The sequence below is a fragment of the Microtus pennsylvanicus genome, chromosome 2, assembly GCF_037038515.1.
Source record: "Microtus pennsylvanicus isolate mMicPen1 chromosome 2, mMicPen1.hap1, whole genome shotgun sequence".
Taxonomy (NCBI): Eukaryota; Metazoa; Chordata; class Mammalia; order Rodentia; family Cricetidae; genus Microtus; species Microtus pennsylvanicus.
Window position 1 is genome coordinate 98,170,770 of NC_134580.1, and position 18,630 is coordinate 98,189,399.

Consider the following 18,630-nt stretch of genomic DNA (forward strand, 5'->3'; position numbering starts at 1 on the left):
GTTTTCTTTTTCTCTGTGGGCAGCCTTGATTGGTTTTCTGTTCATAGGATTTCCCCTTTCTGTTGAATTTTCAAGTAGGTTGTGTCTTGTAAGGTGAGCAGGGGCATTAGTAAGCTTACCACCACTAAACTGGGGAATCTGTGTTCGAAGATTATGTAGAGAAGTTGGGAGTCTTTTCGAACTGGAGAAATCGTTAGCAGAGTGTATTGCATTGCTGTGAAGTTTTTTGCCTTCACTTTTGTTCCCCGGAAATGTTCCTTTCCTCCGGCAAAATGATGGAAGCAGGGATGGGTGGAGAGTGAAAAGGAGGGTGACTTGATTGGCAGAACGGGAGAATCTCCGTCTGAGGGAGACCCTTCTCTTGTTCGCCGCCGGATCCGACACGTGGATCTTGAGACATTAGGGCCCACTTATGCTCAGCCTTTGCGTGTTGAGCTCGCCAACCTTAAGTGGCCGAGTGCCTAGTAATCCCTGCCAGGCCTGCTTTCCTTTCGGGCACGACGCCGCAGCAAGGCTGCAGTTAAGGTGCCGGCGTGACTGCTGCTGGGAAATGGGCCGGCCCGGTGGCTCCTTTTGTAGTCTCCAAGGTAACCTAAAGCGACTAAACAGCCCTAGGACCACAGGGTTCCGCCTGGCTGCACGTGATCCTTGGGACTATACCCCATAAGAGTTTTCTTTGCGACAGTTTTTCAACGTTTCTGGCTAAGCAGTCTTCTGTAGTTGAAAAGCGAAATAATTGGGGCTTTTTTGTTTGTTTGTTTGCTTGTTTGTTTTTTAAATTCACAGGTAGTGAGTTGGGTCCCCTTAACTACAAAATAAAGGAAATTTAGTTCTCTTGGTGCTTCGGCATATTTTTTTTAAAATTCTCTGTCCATTTCTGCTGTAAAGGTTTTTCAGATTCTGCTTAGTATTTCGTGGGCACCTAAAAGCTTACTAGCCTGAATTGTTTTATATTGATACCAAGGAATGGAAATATTTAATAAAATTTAAGTTTCAAAATGTAAGGAACAAACATCGTAGTGAACCTGCCATACATAATACAGTAACTTATTGTTTGAAAGTGTAACAGTCAGAAATGGTGCTGACCATCTTTTGAAATTTGTGTTTTAAAAGTAATAAATTGACTTGGTGTAGTTAAATTTTCTTGACACAGTATGTAAATCATTAAGTTGCTACATAGTGTGTTTTGTGGGTTGTATCAGGGTCACAATTATAGTAAAAATTTACCAACACCACTGGATGAAAAAATTGGTACTCTGACTTTGTTACATTTGGTGCACTTTGCTACACTGTTGTAAAGCATATACCTTAGAGGTTGTGTATGTAGTTAGGAACATCAAGAATCACCAAGAATTTTTCCCTTTACAACTAAATTTAAGGCCCTTTCTAATGCACTTTAGGTAAATGCTTGACGAGAAAAGGCTGAACCAAACATTTTTGAATTTTAAAATGTAAGTAGATAAGGCTGGCCTAGAACTCAGAGAAATCCTTCTGCCTTTGTCTTTCCAGTGCTGAGATCAAAGATACGCACCACTAACTTATGCTCTTTGTTAAAACTTTAAGAGAGCAAAATACAGCCGGGCAATGGTGGTGCACGCCTTTAATCCCAGCACTCGGGAGGCAGAGGCAGGCGGATCTCTGTGAGTTCGAGACCAGCCTGGTCTACAGAGCTAGTTCCAGGACAGGCTCCAAAGCCACAGAGAAACCCTGTCTCGAAAAACCAAAAAAAAAAAAAAAAAAAAAAAAAAGAGAGAGCAAAATACAGAGTATTCCAGTATTGCTGGAAAGGAGGCTTTTTTTTCTTTCCTGATTAAAGTACATTTGATTTTTGCAGTGAACATTTATGGCTATCTTAGACTTTAGAGTGCTCTTCATAAGTGTGAAACAGCATGTGCACTAATTGACGAGCTGTAGATGAGAAAAATCAAATATAGGGCTGACAATGTAGTTCAGTGGTATTCCAGGTGCATATCATGTGAAAATCCCTGGCTGGGTTCAGTTACCAGCACTACAAGGGAATCCTGTTTTTAATTGTAGCCATTGTATCTCAAGTTCCTGATACTTTGGGGCCATAAATTGGCTCTTCGATTTTATGTATTTTGGTTAACTGATGGAATAAATTGCTAGGTTTGGGTATTTGTTTATTTATTTATTTTTTAAAGTTTTCCAAGACAGGGTTTCTTGATAGCTTTGGAGTCTGTCCTGGAACTAGCTCTTGTAGACCAGGCTGTCCTCGAACTCACAGAGATCTGCCTGCCTCTGCCTCCCAAGTACTGGGCTTAAGATTTTATGCAAGCCTGCAAGTTCTGACTTTTCCTGGTTTTCATGTGTATTTTCACATTTTTGTTAGATGACTGTGTACAAAGTTGAAATAAGGCAGTTTGAGTTTTTTCTTTGTTGGGAGGGATGGGGCAGGCAGGTCTTATGTATGGCAAGTTCAAGGGATTAAAGGTATGAGTTACCACTACCTGGCTGATTTCTTTTTTTCTTCCTTTCCTTTCCTTTTCTTTCCTTTCCTTTCCTTTCCTTTCCTTTCCTTTCCTTTCCTTTCCTTTCCTTTCTTTCCTTCCTTCCTTCCTTTCTTCCTTTTTTTTTAAATGTGGTGCTGGGCATTGGCTTTTTGTATACTAGATAAGCACTGTGTTGACTGAGTTACATCTCCTCCCCAATTTGAGTTTTTAGCATTTAACTATTTAGACAAAGGAAAAGCTAAACGTAGTTATTTCTACTATGGTGTATAACTTTTGGTGAGTTCTCTAAGCTTAAGTATGTTACAGTCACCAGGTGACTTGTGAAACTTTTTGCTTTGTCAATGTGTGATAGGTAAGGTCTAAACATACTAGTTTTAGAAAACTAGTTATCCTTATGGATAAAATCTTAAGTCAGTTTCAGAAAATAATTCTTTTAAATTCTTACCTATTTTAGGCCATGGGTTTAATTACTAGCACTATAAAATAAATATCCACATACTAAAGTCATTTGAATCCTAGGACTCCAGAGCCCAATATATTTCTGAAGAGTGCATTCCAGGTCAGCCGAGCTAATAGAGGGACCTTGTCTAAAACAAACCAACAAACATCAAGATGAAACAAAAACTACTCTAAGCCAGAAGAGTTTCTCTTTGCTCATGGATGTTAATGCTTTAGTATTAACAACTAGATCCCCTCTTTTTAAGCCCCTTGAGCTGGAAGTGGCCAGGCCCTGCCCCTGATGACTTCCAACTAACTGCCAGGCTATGCCTAGCTGTGCCACAAAAAACTATAACAGCAGGACCCAGCTCCTTGAGATGTGGCCCTGCTCCACAGAGTAAAAAAGACCGAAATCAGGCCACCTGGAAAGCTCCACTCCTAAGAAACTTTATATAAAACCTGCCTCCAGCTCAGTTCTTGCTGCTTCTTGGTGAAGCAGTGGTATCCCCACCCTCCAGTATTTCCTCAGTAAATCTCTTGTGTGAGGTTTGTTGTTCGGTGTGTGTTATTCTTTGGCTCCTGACTTCCAGGGTACCTTTCCCTTCAAAGCTGTAACACATCCCACAGCCCCTTTTATCCTAATCTCATCTCATGGCAATCCTTTTGCCTTAGCAGCCTTCTTCTGATGGCTGTGATTATAGGTGTGAGCCATCAAGTCTGGCTATAACATTTTGTTTTTGGAGACAGGGTCTACTTAGTCCTGGCTGTCTTGGAGCTCTCTATAGATCAGGATGGGCTCAAACTCACAGAGATCCTCCTGCCTCTGCTTCCATGTTCTAAGATTAAAGTCATGTGCCACCATGTGCTGCTGCTGTTATTAACTTTTGAGCTATACTTCACCTTACATAAAATTCATAGTTTAAATGGGCACCAGGACCTGTAGAGGTGAAGCACTTAAGTGTGAGGACTGGAGTTCTTGTCCCCAGTACCCAGATAAAAAGCCAGGTGGGCATGGTAGCCTATTTGTAATCGCAGCTCTGGTGAGGCCAAGATTGGATCTCTCTAGAACAGTGGTTCTCAGTCTTCCTACTACAGTTTAATATTAACTGTAATACAGTTCCTTATGTTGTGGTTGACCCCCAACCACATAACTTCGTAACTGTAATTTTGCTACTGTTGTGAGTCATAATTCAAATATCTGTGTTTTATGATGGTTTTAGGCAACTCCAAAGGGGTTGTGACCCACTGGTTGAGAATTACCGCTCTAGAACTAGCTGGATATGATATTTATGAAATCATGTCAGTGCCATATAAAGAATTAATTCTGGAATTGTGTATATAGTTCATGTTAGAGCACTTTCTGAGCGTACTTGATGCCCTGCGTTCAACTCCCAGTACAGCTAATAATAAAGTTAATTCTGCAGTTTCTCTTTGGAATGGGAGTGAAAATTAAAATTTTTACCCATCCCCAAAGAATTTGATATAACTGAATCTTTTTGTAAATTATTTCATAACCATTCCTTTTTAAAATGCAAATTATTTTATGCATTTTTTCCCTCTCATTCTCCTCTCCCTTTAGTTTTATTTTGTTGTTTTTTTTTTTGTTGCTTGTTTTTTGAGACAGGATCGCACATAGTTCGGGATGACTTTGAACTTCTGACTCTCTAGCTTCCATCTCACTAGTGCTAGGATTATAAGCATGCGCTAAGCCACTATGCTCAGGCCTTTTAGTTGGTTTAATAGGTGGCTACTCTGTCAACTGAGCCTACATCTCTCTTTTCCCCTTTTTGAAGTAGAACGAAGTTTTATTTGAAAGCAAGTAGAAGTTTAAGGTAGATTTCTGCCAAAGAGAACAGCCATCTTCTGTACCTGAGAGCTTCTCTGACTGCTTAGTAGCCCAACTGCCCTTTATTTTAAGTAATCTTTACCTGCATTAACCTTTTTTGGTTTTTCAAGACAGGGTTTCTCTGTGTAGCCCTACCTGTCCTGGAACTAGCCCTGTAGACCAGGCTGGCCTTGAACTCACAGAGATCTGCCTGCCTCTGTCTCTCAAGTGCTGGAATTAAAGGCAAATGTGCCACCACTGCTTGGCCAGCCTTAACCTTCTAAGTGCTAGGATATCATGAGAACCACACCAGTTTATATAGTTTTTCTAAAACAAATGCATACTTTTAGTTTGTGTAAGATTACAGGGCTATTATTTTTTTGAGAGATAGGATATGAATAATTTTTACCGAGTTAGATTAGATTAAAATTAGTTTACAAAAATGATAGAAATGATTAAGATAACTGTGTGTAGTGGCCTAGGCCTGTAATAATTCCAGTACTTGAGAGCCAGATAGAGGATTAATGTTTGAGGCTAGCCTGTTCTGTATAGTGAGACTCTGACTCTGTCTTAAGAACTCCCACTTTTTTAAGCCGGGCGATGGTGGCGCACGCCTTTAATCCCAGCACTCGGGAGGCAGAGGCAGGTGGATCTCTGTGAGTTCGAGGCCAGCCTGGCTAGTTCCAGGGCAGGAACCAAAAGCTACGGAGAAACCTTGTCTCGAAAAATCCAAAAAAAAAAAAAAAAAAAAAAAAAAAAAACAAACCAAAAAAGAAAGAACTCCCACTTTTTTTTTAAAAAAAATATGTCTATTTTATTTTTATTATTTTTTTCGAGACAGGGTTTCTCCATAAGTTTTTGGTTCCTGTCCTGGAACTAGCTCTTGTAGACCAGGCTGGCCTCCAACTCACAGAGATCCGCCTGTCTTTGCCACCCGAGTGCTGGGATTAAAGGCGTGCGCCACCACCGCCCGGCCCACATTTTCTTTTTATAATTTTTTTTTATACTTATTTATTTATTATGTATACAATACTCTCTCTGTGTGTATGCCTGCAGGCCAGAAGAGGGCACCAGACCCCATTATAGATGGTTGTGAGCCACCATGTGGTTGCTGGGAATTGAACTCAGGACCTTTGGAAGAGCAGGCAATGCTCTTAACCTCTGAGCCATCTCTCCAGCCCCACATTTTCTTTTTAAAGAGTGATTAGGTATTCTAGAATGAATACCTTTACAGCAATTGAAAGAAGGCTATAAGCAGTATCTTAAGATAAGCAGTATCTTAAGAGAGTTAGGAATATTTTTTGAATAACAATCAGTTTTTTTTTTTGAGGCAGGATCTCATGTGTTCCAGGGTTATCTTAAACTCCCTAGAACTTCTTTTTAATTATTTTTTGGCCATTTCATACTTGTATATAATGGATTTTAAATCCTTTTTTGTTTGTTTGTTTGAGACAGAGTTTCTATGTAGCTTGGAATCTGTCCTAGAACTCGCCCTGTAGACCAGGCTGGCCTTGAACTCAGAGATCGGCCTGCCTCTGCCACCATCCAGCAGATTTTAAATCATTTTATATTTCTACTCATTACCCTTTTTTTCTCTCTTCCTCTCCACCCCTCTGCAGTTGAAACCCGTCTTCTCAAGTTCAATGCTTTTTTTCTTTTTCTTTTGTAATTCAGTGAATTTAAAGTTTTAAAATAAATGGTTATTGTGTGTTTGTGTGGATCTGCATGCCTACTTATGAACATGGAAATTAAAGACATAAGTAAAATTTTGGAATTCAGTTTCTCTATTCATTTTTATGTAAGTAAGATTCAGGGGTTGAACTCAGATCAACAGGCTTATCTGACTAGTTCCTTTTCCTGCTCAGCCATCTCACTGGCCTCCACTGAGTTTTAAGTAGCTTGGGCAGGGGTTTATTTACTGGAACATGGACAAGTGCTGGACAAGCATGGACTATGAACTTGTGTTCTTTCTCTCTCCATCTCACAAGTGTGCTGAGAGTACAGGCCTACGCCACCACTCCTGGTTTATGCAGAGCTGAAAATTGAACCCAGGCCTCATGAGTGCTAGACAAATCTCTACCAGATGAGCTAGAGTTCCAGTCATCACAGTTGTATTTGTTTGCAAAATTCTGAGTTGATTAAAGTTTTGTTTTGTTTTTGTTTTTAGGATGAGAAGCATTTGTGACTATGTGTTGACTACAGTTTCTTACTACTGAATTTCTCACTGGAATCATGGAAGAGAAACAGCAAATTATATTAGCTAATCAAGATGGTGGGACAGTGACAGGAGCAGCACCTACCTTCTTTGTCATCCTCAAACAGCCAGGAAATGGCAAAACTGATCAAGGAATTTTGGTTACTAATCGAGATACCTGTGCTTTGTCTAGTAGGGTGTCATCACCAGGAAAATCCAAAGGGAAGATTTGCCTTCCAGCTGATTGTACTGTGGGAAGAATCACTGTTACCCTTGATAACAACAGTATGTGGAATGAGTTCCATAATCGAAGTACAGAGATGATTCTGACCAAGCAAGGAAGACGCATGTTTCCTTATTGTCGCTATTGGATAACAGGCTTAGATTCAAATTTAAAGTATATTCTTGTAATGGACATATCTCCTGTGGATAACCATCGTTATAAGTGGAATGGTCGTTGGTGGGAACCCAGTGGGAAGGCTGAGCCCCATATTTTGGGAAGAGTTTTTATTCATCCAGAATCTCCTTCCACAGGTCATTATTGGATGCATCAGCCAGTATCTTTTTATAAACTCAAGCTTACCAACAATACACTGGACCAGGAAGGTCATATTATCTTGCACTCTATGCACCGTTACCTGCCAAGGCTTCATTTGGTGCCTGCAGAAAAGGCTACAGAAGTGATACAATTAAATGGCCCCGGTGTTCATACTTTTACTTTCCCCCAGACTGAATTCTTTGCAGTAACAGCTTATCAAAACATTCAGATTACCCAGTTGAAAATAGATTATAATCCATTTGCCAAAGGCTTTCGGGATGATGGGTTGAGCAGTAAACCCCAGAGAGATGGAAAACAAAGAAATAGTTCTGATCAAGAAGTGAATAGTGTTTCTAGTTCTCCTGGTCATCGTGTTCGTCTTACTGAAGGCGAGGGATCAGAAACACATTCAGGTGATTTTGATCCTGTGTTAAAGGGTCATGAAACATCAGGCCTAGGCTTGGAGAAGCCACTCCATAATGTAAAACAAGACTTCCTTGGTTTTATGAGTTCTGATTCTGCACTTGAAGTTCCTCAATTGAAGCATGAAATTTCTGAAAGGTGAGTCGTAGTTTTTCTTATATTTATTTAGTGTTGTATGTGTGTGGTATAGGTCAAAGGACAGCTTTAGGGAATTGGTGTTCCCTCTTACATCATTTGGGTCTAGGATATCAAACTCAGGTCATTTGGCTTGGTGGCATCCACCTTTGCCCACTGATCATCTCTTTAGTTGGGAAATAGTTTTTCTGTTTTTAGAGATAAAAAGAAGATTGAGATGGGCCAGATTTTGGAGTTAGTTCATTGGTTTCGTGGAATGCAGGTAGATGTTGATGTCAGTTGCTGTAAAGCAAACCACACCTGCTTTTAATTCTTTGACAGCTTATTTTGGTGTAAGGAATAGCTACTGAGTTCAGGTTGTAGAATTGCAGCCAGATTGGAAAATTTATCAAAATAGGGAACTTTATTTATTTGTGGGTTGTTCCTTGTTAACACATGTAGACAATTTATGATTGTGGAACAGGGAGAAAAATTAAATTATAACTGAAACAGTTTATCCAATTAAGGCCTAAGATGTACTCATTATAAGCTGAATTTATAGCCATAATAAATAAATATTGCCCAAATAAAATAGAATCAAAAAATTACTATCTGTGAAAATATTCCTAATGTATTTTCTAGAAACGAATTCATTGTATATAATTGAAAATTTTGTGTTTAAAAAAATTCTCCAAAGCCGGGCGATGGTGGCGCACGCCTTTAATCCCAGCACTCGGGAGGCAGAGGCAGGTGGATCTCTGTGAGTTCGAGACCAGCCTGGTCTACAAAGCTAGTTCCAGGACAGGCTCCAAAGCCACAGAGAAACCCTGTCTCGAAAAAAGCAAAAAAAAAAAAAAATTCTCCAAAAGCTGGAGTACTTCTAAATACCAAGCAATTCAGGTAAGAGGTACTCAGCTTCTTTATATTTTATACTGATTCTTCATTTTAGTTGTATATGCATTGTTGAAAAAGAGGCTGTGTATTATCCACTGTAAAAGCCTGTGTGTGTGTATGTGTGTGTATACATGTATATGTATATATATGCGTGTATGTAAATACATATGCTTCTATTTTAATTTTCTTTGGGGGGGGGTCAAGGTTTCAGTGTATAGCCTAGTTTTCTGGAGCTTGCTATATTTAGCCCATCTTGGCCCCAGATACCAGATCTTTCTGTCTCTTTCTCAGCTACTGGAAATACAGGTGAATTGTGGGTGTCTACCTATGGTTGACTCTATGTTTCTTTTTATTCTCAAGTTTTTTGGGAGAGGGTCTTATTATGTAGGCCTGGCTGGCCTAGAACTTGTTATGTAGACAAGGCAGGAATTGAATTCACAGAGAGAGATCTTCCTGTTTCTGCTTCTCAAATGCTAGTATTAAAGATATGCATCATCATGCCTGACTTAAAAGATTCTTTTATTTAAAAGAATATTAATTTAAAAGAAATTAAAAACATATTTATTTATTTATGGTTTTTTTCAAGAAGATTTCTTTGTGTAGCCCTAACTGTCCTAGAACTTGTACTGTAGACTATGCTGTCTACAGAGATCCACCTGCCTCTGCTTCCTGAGTGCTGGTATTAAAGGCGTGCACTACTACTGCCTGACTGATTTTTATTTTTTCTAAATGTGTGGGTATGTGCTATATGTGCTGTATATGCTAAATGTGTATGTGTGGGTACCTGTGTAGGCCAGGAGAGGGTAGATTCCCCTGAGCTGGAGTTACAGGTATTTTTGAGCTACATGATTTGGGTTCTCTGGAGAACAGCAGATGCTTTTAACAACTGGTAACCCTCCAGTCACCCCATTTGTGTTTTGAAAACAGATTTGTTTCTTACCATCCCCTTACTTAAGCATTAAAAAAAAACCCAATAAATAAACAAACAAGAAAAACCCCACCTTTAAACATTTACAGAAAGATTCTCTGACCAAGGGTGTAGCTCAGTGGTACTTAACATGTTTAAAGTTCTGAGTAATATATAGTACTGAACTTCCTTCCAAAATGATGTATTAATTTTTAAGTTGAACACTTAGGAATAGCATGATGAAGTTCTGTGTTGCCCTGCTCTGTCCTGCATGAGATGTGCACTCCAGTGTTAGGATATCCACCTGTGTATGCTACCTGCTCTCGAGTCACTTAGTAGCCTTCTCAATAAGAAAGGGAATTGTGGAAGAATTGTAGTTGTTGTTTTTGGTTTATGCTTTATATATTATCCTATGCTGTTGGCACAGTGCTTGTGTTATATATTTCATGTATCTAATCAGAGATATTTTCCAAGTTCATCACAAAAAAAGGTGAGTTCTGTATAGTAAAATACTTTTAGAGGCGACCTCATTTACATTTATTATAGTGTATTGTTATAATTTTATGATATTCTTTGTTTTTAATCTATTGTGTCTAATTTATGAATTGAGGTTTATCTTAGTTACCTGTGTATAGAAAAAGTATAGGAATTGCAACCATTTCTTGTGGATAACTTAACTGTACTTTAGGACATTTGATGCACCTCTTTTGATAGAATGATTGCCCACTATAGGCCATACCTTTGATTTCCAACCCCATATAAAAACTGCATGGCTGAACAGTGGTAGGGCACACCTTTAATTCCAGCACTCGGGAGGCAGAGGCAGGCGGATCTCTTGAGTTCGAGGCCAGCCTGGTCTACAAGAGCTAGTTCCAGGATAGGATCCAAAGCTACAGAGAAACCTTGTCTCAAAAAACCAACCAACCAACAACAACAACAAAAAAAACAAAAACAAAAAAAAAAACAAAACCCCTCTATGGTGGTACATGTCTGTAATCCTGGCACTTGGGAAGGGAAGGCAGGAAAAAAGATCAGAAGTTCAAGGTTATTCTCACCTATATATCAAATTTGAGGTCAGCCTGAAACAAGTAAGACCTTGTTTTTAAGAAAAATTGTTTTAAGCTTCTCCCTCCCTCCCTCCCTCCCTCCCTCCCTCCCTCCCTCCCTCCCTCCCTCCCTCCCTCCCAGTCGCTCTAACTAGAGTGTCCTGGGTTGTGTTGTGTAGAACTGCTAAAGGTGAGAGCATTATAGTTTTAGGTTTCATTTTTCTGATGTCTTTGAGAACTATATATGAGAGCATCTTCCTTGGTTATTGTTTTCTTCCTGTGTTCAGTTTTATGTACCTTTAAAGTCAAAATTACATTGTTTTTTAAACTACTAGAACTTTATAGTCCTAACTGCCCTACTATGGTCCTATTACATAGTTCACCTTTTGTTGTAGTGTCTTTTTCTAAAATTAGTCATTGTTGACTCCCAACTAGTTCGATGTTATTTTTTATTCTGTTCTCTCTTTTGCATCTTCCCTTCTCTTTTTTTAAGACACGGTCTTACTATTGGTTGGTCTGGAGCTCAATATGTATACTAAGCTGGCCTCAAACTTAAGAGATACTCCTGCTTCTGCTTCCCATGTGTTGGGATTTAAGGTGTGCTTGCCTGGGTTTGCTCTCTGTTTTTTCGAGATACGGTTTCCTTTTGTAGTCCTAGTTGTCCTGGAATTAGCTCTGTAGACCAGGCTGGCCTCAAACTCAGTGATCCACCTGCCTCTGCCTCCCGAGTGGAGGCAGACGTGTGGCCCCATCGCCCAGCTGCTTTGTCTCTTGATTGCAGTTTATAATTCAGATTGTTGTGCCATCCTTTCTTCCAATTTTGCCATGACTTACTTCAAGTAGTGAGCCATTTACTCAGCTCCCAACTACCAATTTTCCAAATTTTACATGTTACTGTCCCTCCTTTCTCTTCTCCCTCTCTTCTCTCCCTTTCTTAAGTTGTGGGGATTGAAGTAAAAGTTTTAGGCATGGCAGGTAGATGTTCTACCAGCTTAATACTACCTATTTTATTTGTTTTTTGCTTGTATTGGGAACTGACTACAGAGACTCGTGTTTTACCACAGGACTAACCTCTAACTCCCCCCTCCTTTTTTTCCTTTTGAGAAAGTGTCAAAGTAAGTTGCCTGTGCTGCCTCAAATTCAGTCTAGCTCAGGTAGACCTTGAATTTGTGATCATTCTGCTTTAACTTTCATTACTGAGATAATAAGCTTTTGGCACCAGGACCTACAACTTAGTGTGCTCAGGATTGAACCCCGGGCATATGAGATAAATTTTATCACTGAACTACATATGCATCCTTTACCATTTAAAATTATTTGCCAATACAACAATTTAGCTTAGTTTATTTTGTTTGAATAAAACACCAGAGATGTGGTAAATTATTTGTCCTTTTGTTTTGAAGGCTGGGAAGTTGAAGAGCATGGAAGTGGTATCTGTTTGGCATCTGTGAAGTCTTCTCACCACATCATAACATAGGGTATCACTGTGAGGCAGCAGGTGGTCTAGTCTTGGTTTCTTTATTCTTAAAACGCTGTGAATGCTCTGCAAAGGCACTCCTTTAATCTTTACCTCTCCAGATGGTGTTAACATCACTTTGGGTTAAGTTTCTAATACACAGACTTTTGAGGGACATATTGAAACTACTGAATACAAACCTCATGATTGTTATTTCCCCTTTATCCTCTCTGTGTTGGCTAGTTTTCAGTAAACAATGACAGAACACTGCAAAGTATAAGCTCCCTTCTTCACGCTATATACAATAATTGTTTCAGAGACACTTACAGACTCATGTGTGAGAGTTATAAGTTTGCCTTTTAAAAATTTTCATTTGCTTTTTGAGACAGAATTTCTCTGTGTTGCTCTGATTGTGCTCTAATTGTCCTGGAACAACCAGGCTGGTCTTGACCTCACAGAGATCCCGTTGCCTCTTCCTCTTGAGTCCTGGGATTAAAGGTGTGCACACCACCACTTGGCTACCTAGTTCTCTTTTTAAAACAATTTTTTGTTACATTTATTGTATATGTATATGTGTGTGGATGTGCTTGTGTCGTGGTGCGTATGTGGAAGTCAGAAGACAACTTGCAGGAGTCAGTTCTGTCATGTGGATCTAGGGATTGAACGGAGATCATCTGGCTGTATGTATATATGTGGCCCTTTCACTATAATTAAATTTTTTTTAAAGATTTATTTTCATTTTTATTTTGGTGTCTGTGTGGTATGTATTTGAGTTCGGATGCCTGCAGAGGCCAGAAGAGGGTATTGGATCCTGTAGAGCTGGAGTTAAAAGTGGTTGTGAGCAACCCAGAGTAGATGTTGAGAACTCTTTTACAAGAATAGGATCCATCAGTTAGCACTTTTATGTATCTCTTGTAGCATCTTTTATCACATGAGGAGACATTTTTATTCCACTCTCTACTTTGAGTTGTTAATAATCAGTAAATTTCATAAACATATTTTCATATTAATTGGGATATAATGTTCCCGCCCCCATTTGTTGATAAATTTTATTGTGGGGTGCTATTACCCAGCCTTGCATTGTTGGACTAAACCTTATTTATAGTAATACAGTTTTGTTGTTGTTTTGGGTTTTGAGACAAGGACTCTATATAGTCCTGGCTGTCCTGGAACTTGCTTTGTAACCAAGTTGGCCTTAACTCACAGAGATCCTGCCACTGCCTCCCAAGTACTGAGATTAAAGGTATATATCATAACCAGCTATAATCTTTTTTTTTTTTTTTTTTTTTTTTTTGGTTTTTCGAGACAGGGTTTCTCTGTGGTTTTGGAGCCTGTCCTGGAACTAGCTCTTGTAGACCAGGCTGGTCTCGAACTCACAGAGATCCACGTGCCTCTGCCCCCCAAGTGCTGGGATTAAAAGCGTGCGCCACCACCGCCCGGCAGCTATAATCTTTTTAATATTGCTGGGCTGAGTTTGTGGAAATTTTTCATCTAAATTCATGAGAGATAGCTATTTTTAGTATTATTTCCCATGGGTAGGTATCATGGTTGTAAATTTCCCCTGAAAAAAGCTAGAAGTGTCCCATACTTTCCAAGTTGGTGTTTAATTTTGTTTTAAATTTTTATCACCTCAAGAAACTATATGTATAACAATACAATTATAAATTTAAAAAGCAATACAGTCTTAAAAGAAAAAATTTCAAATTACAAAATTCTTCAGAACACATTAAAACTTTTTTTTTTCCTAAATGGATTAGTGTGACAAATGTATTAGTGATTGGTTAGTAGTGTCTAATGCCTGTTGGGCTAATGGTCAGTGGAACTAGAAAGCTAACCAGCTTTCCTAGAAAATTTTTTTGGAATGCTGTGTGTGTGTTTCTCTGTGTAACCCTGTCTGTCCTGGAACTCACTCTGTAAACCAGGCTGGCCTTGAACTCAGAGGTCCCTCTGCCTAGGATTAAAAGTTCTGTGACATCATTGTATTGTCTTTATGGAAGAAATGTTTTTTACTATTTCAACACACAGGAATTTTAATTCAAAAATCCACAGAATAAAAACTATGACAGAATTGAAACTAGCAACATACTAGCTTTATATTCTTTTTCCTGGTTGGTGTCCTTTTGCCTACAACGTGATCCTTTCTTATCACCCAATTTTATCATCTCTTGGTCTTTCTAAGCTTTTAGACTTTACGTATTTATACTCATTTAAATATATATGTGTGTGTGTTTATATTATAGGCTAGTACCTGCATGACAAAGAACTTTTTATTTTTCTACCTTTGGATCTTGTTAATTCTATTTACTTTTGCTTTAATTAATCCTTTTATCAGGGGTTAGCAAGTCAAGACTTAGGTCCATACTTCATCAACTGTGTTTTGTGTGACTTGCCAGCCAGTAATAGTTCTTACATGGTTAGTTAGATAGGAGAAAAAGAAGGAATAATATTTCATGATCTCTGAAAATTATGTAATTGAAATTTCAGAGGCTCTTTGTTGGATCATAACTGTGTTTATGCTTTGCATGGATTCTTTTGTGTTTTAGTGGCAGAGAGTTGGCATAGTTTAAATGTTTTACTATATTTTAGCCTTTTACAGAAAATAAATTTCTATAATAGAGAATTTATTTTAGACTTTTGCTTTTCTTAGCATATATATTTAAAACTAATTTTGCTTCTGAATACTATTTTAGTTTACATTCTATACATTTTGATATTTGCATTGTTTCTTACTCATTTATTGTTTGAGTTTATTTCTGCCCAAGAGCATAAGGCTTTGCTGTATTTGCCAGCCTACTGTGTCTTTTGGAGGGTTAATACTTTATTTATATATATATTTTATAGATAGTGAGTGAAGTGTTCTGTTTCTGTTTTGCAAGATAGTGTCTTTTGCTTTGTTTTGTCTGGCCTGGTATTCACTGTTGCCCAAGTTCTTGAATTCATGATAGTCTTTGCCTTAGCCTCCCAAGTGTAGAGGTTACAGGTGTGTTCACCAAGCTCGCCTTTGAATATAATCGTCTACAGTTAACTTGGTAAACGTAACTGATAATACTGCTGAGTTCTGTCTCGTTACTGATTTCTTTTTTCTGATTTTTTTTTTTTTTTTTTTTTGGAGACAGGGTCTCACTAATAGCTCTGGCTGCCCTGGAACTCACTGTGTAGCCTGCTTCTGCCTCATGAGTGTTGGGATTAAAGGTGTGCTTTTAATTACTGAGTTATCTTCCCTTCTACTCCCCCCCCCCTTTTTTTTTGGAGACAGGGTTTTATATGTAACAGCTCTGGCTGTCCTGAGACTGTAAACCAGGCTCGAACTCTTATTCAGGCTGCTTTTGGATTCATGGACTCAAATTATTCATCTTTCTCGTGTTCTTTCCATTCCTTCCTTTCTTGATATTGTCCCTTGTGAGATGTATAGCTGGCAAAGATTTTCTCCCATTCTTTTGCCTTAAGTAGTACCAAGAAGTAAATGCTTTACCACAGAGGTATAGACCTCTGTGGTAAAGGCTATTTATTTTGGTTCAAGGCTATTTATTTTGTTCCTTGGCAGGCCTTTTTAAACTTTATTCAACCTGCTTGTCATTTTGTATTATTTCTCAATCTGTAAAAGTTCTTTAAAATGTCTTTGCCTGTGCCTGTATTTGTTGTTGTTTGTTGTTCCCCCCCCTCCATGTTTTCCTTTAGTTCAGGTACTCAACATGTAGGGGGATGCATATCAGATATTCTACATAATGGATATTTATATTATGATTCATAACAGAAAATGACAGTTATGAAGTAGCAACAAAATAAGTTTATCTTTGGGGGTTGCCACAAGATGAGGACCTGTATTAATAAAAGAAGGTTGAGTACCGTTGCTCTAAGCTGTTTGGGTTTTAGGACTGACATAAAAGTCTTTGATTCATTTTGAATAGATTTTTGTGTAGGGTTAGTATAATAGTTACTTAATTGTTCCTGATAAAAACAATTTAAGCAAGAAAGAATTTATTTGGGCTCACAGTTTTAAGGATACAGTCCATCATGTTATGAAAGGCACCGTGGCAGTAATGTGAAATAGCTGGCCACATTGTCTCCACTATCAGGAGATACAGGGTTTGTCTCCATTGGCTTTCTCTTTTTCGAATTTTATTCAGCCTGACATCCCAGCCCATGGGATGGGAAAGCTTATCATATCTGGGTTGAGTGTTCCCTCCGGCCTCAATCTTTTCTGGAAAATAACCTCATAAACATATCAGAAATATGGTTCTCTGGTGATTCAGAATGTTCTTAAATTGACAATGAAAATTAACCATCACAGTGATTTTTTTTTCATACTTACCTGTGAGATATCCTGTTCTCAGCACCAGTTGTTGAAGAGGCTATTTATGCTATGTGCCTGTACATACATGTGTGCCTGCGTGTGTATATATAATGTATGTTTTTAGCCCCTCTGTTGAAAATTGGGTACATGTGGATACATGGTTTATTTTTGTGTTCTCTGTTTTTATAAATGGAAGTTTCTGTCCTGTCTGGTCCTGCAGCCATTTAGTCCCAAAAAAACACACAGAGGCTTATAGTAATTGTAAACAGTTTGGCCTATTTTTTCAGGCTTATTATTAACTATCTCTTACAACTTAAACTAATCCATAATTCTTATCTATGGTTAGCCATGTGCCTTGGTACCTTTTCTCAGTATGACATTCTCATCGTCCTCTGTTTCTGTCTGGTGACTCTGCCTTTCCTCTTCCCAGAATTCTCCTATTTTAGTTGCCCTGCCTATACTTCTTCTTGGCTACTAGCCAATCAGCATTTTATTAAATCATTATGAGTGACAAATCTTTACAGTGTACAAAAACATTATCCCACAACGTGTTTTACATTTTACTGCTTTATACATCTGTCTTTGTGCCAGTACCATGTTGTTTTTGTTGCTATGGCTTTGTTATTTGTTTGAAACCATGATGTCTCTTGCATTGTTCTTTCTGTTTAGGATTACTTGGGGTATTTGGAGGTTTGAATGCTTCCATATGAATCTTAGGGTTGTTTTTTTTTTTTTTCTAGTTCAGTTAAGAAAGTCATTGGAATTTTGATGGGACTTTCATTTAATTTGTAGGTAGCTTTCAGAAATTTAGCCATTTTCCACAAAATTTATTTTTCTTAATCAATTAGCATGGATCTTCTCATGTTTTCTGCAGACTAGGCTTTCCTTTTTTTCCTCCTCTCAAGCTCTCTGAATGAGTTTGGGATTTTTCTGTTGCAGCCTATCTGCATCAAACTCCACAGGTGCTTGGGGTCTAAACGCTGCTGGAGTTAGCCCCTCGCCACTGACCAGCTCTGCCATTAGGTAGCTCCCGCCGCATGTGCTTCTTCCCCACGATCCACTGTGTGCAATTTTCAGACAGCAGGCTACCTCTCCGCGTGGGTTGTGGGCTTTCCCTGGACCCTTTCCTTGGACTGCTGCCAAACTAGGTAGCTGCCTTGAAAACCCACTCGGTATTTTACTGTTCTACACAGCACCAGTCAGTCAGTTGGGTGCTGGTGAAGTGCAATCCTAGTCTTATTAATAAAAACCTGGAGTCAGATATCAGGGGGTAAAAGCTGAAAGATCAGAGAAGCAAAGGAGTAGCCACAGTCACTTCTTAACTCCGAATTCTCTGACCAAAAAGGGCTAAGATCCGTCTACACCCTGCCTTATCACTTCCTGTCTCCTGTCTGTACAGATCTCCAGACTTCTATGTTAACTAGTGACTAGTTCTACCCTCTGATCTGTAGGCAAGCTTTATTTGTCAGAACACAAATAAAATTATCACCCACAAGATCTGGCTGTTCTGGAATCACTCTGTAGACCAAACTGGTCTTGAACTCAGAGATCTGCCTGTCTCTGCCTCCTGAGTGCTAGGGTTAAAGGTATGCGCCACCACCACTTAGCTGACTTTTTCTGGATTATTTTTACTTTTATAGTTTGTGTCTGTGTGTGTGCGCACTAGTGGGAATTGGTTTTTCTTTTACCATGTTGGTTCTAGGGATCACATACAGGCCATAACGGCAGTCACCTTTACCACTGAGCCAACTCAAAGGCCTGATCTTGGATTTCTTGTTCTTTGTCTCTACTTTCTAAGTGCTAAGATTGCATATATGTGTCATTATGCTTGATTTATGTGTTGCTGAGGATTGACCTATAGGACTTTGTACATGCTGTGCGAGTACTTTACAGACTGAGGAACATTCCCAGCTGTATGTAACCTAGCCTTTTACTTTGGAAGAATTTGTGGCAAAACTCTTTATTTTTGTCTTTATCTGTCTGTCCATTCATCTGTCTGTCCGCCTGTCTGTCTTTGATTCAGAGTCTCA

General features: G+C 38.8%; 1 protein-coding gene across 10 annotated transcripts in view; it reads left to right on the top strand.

Annotated features, from left to right (window-relative positions):
* The window catches only part of Mga (MAX dimerization protein MGA), a 96,064-nt gene that overhangs the window by 28,844 nt on the left and 48,590 nt on the right, over window positions 1–18,630 (top strand). For all 10 annotated transcript variants that reach the window (XM_075961845.1, XM_075961848.1, XM_075961850.1 and 7 more), the window contains exon 2: window positions 6,902–8,027. In XM_075961845.1, coding sequence (XP_075817960.1) covers window positions 6,967–8,027 — 1,061 coding nt within the window. In that variant the 5' untranslated portion in view covers window positions 6,902–6,966. The remainder of the gene's footprint in view (window positions 1–6,901; window positions 8,028–18,630) is intronic.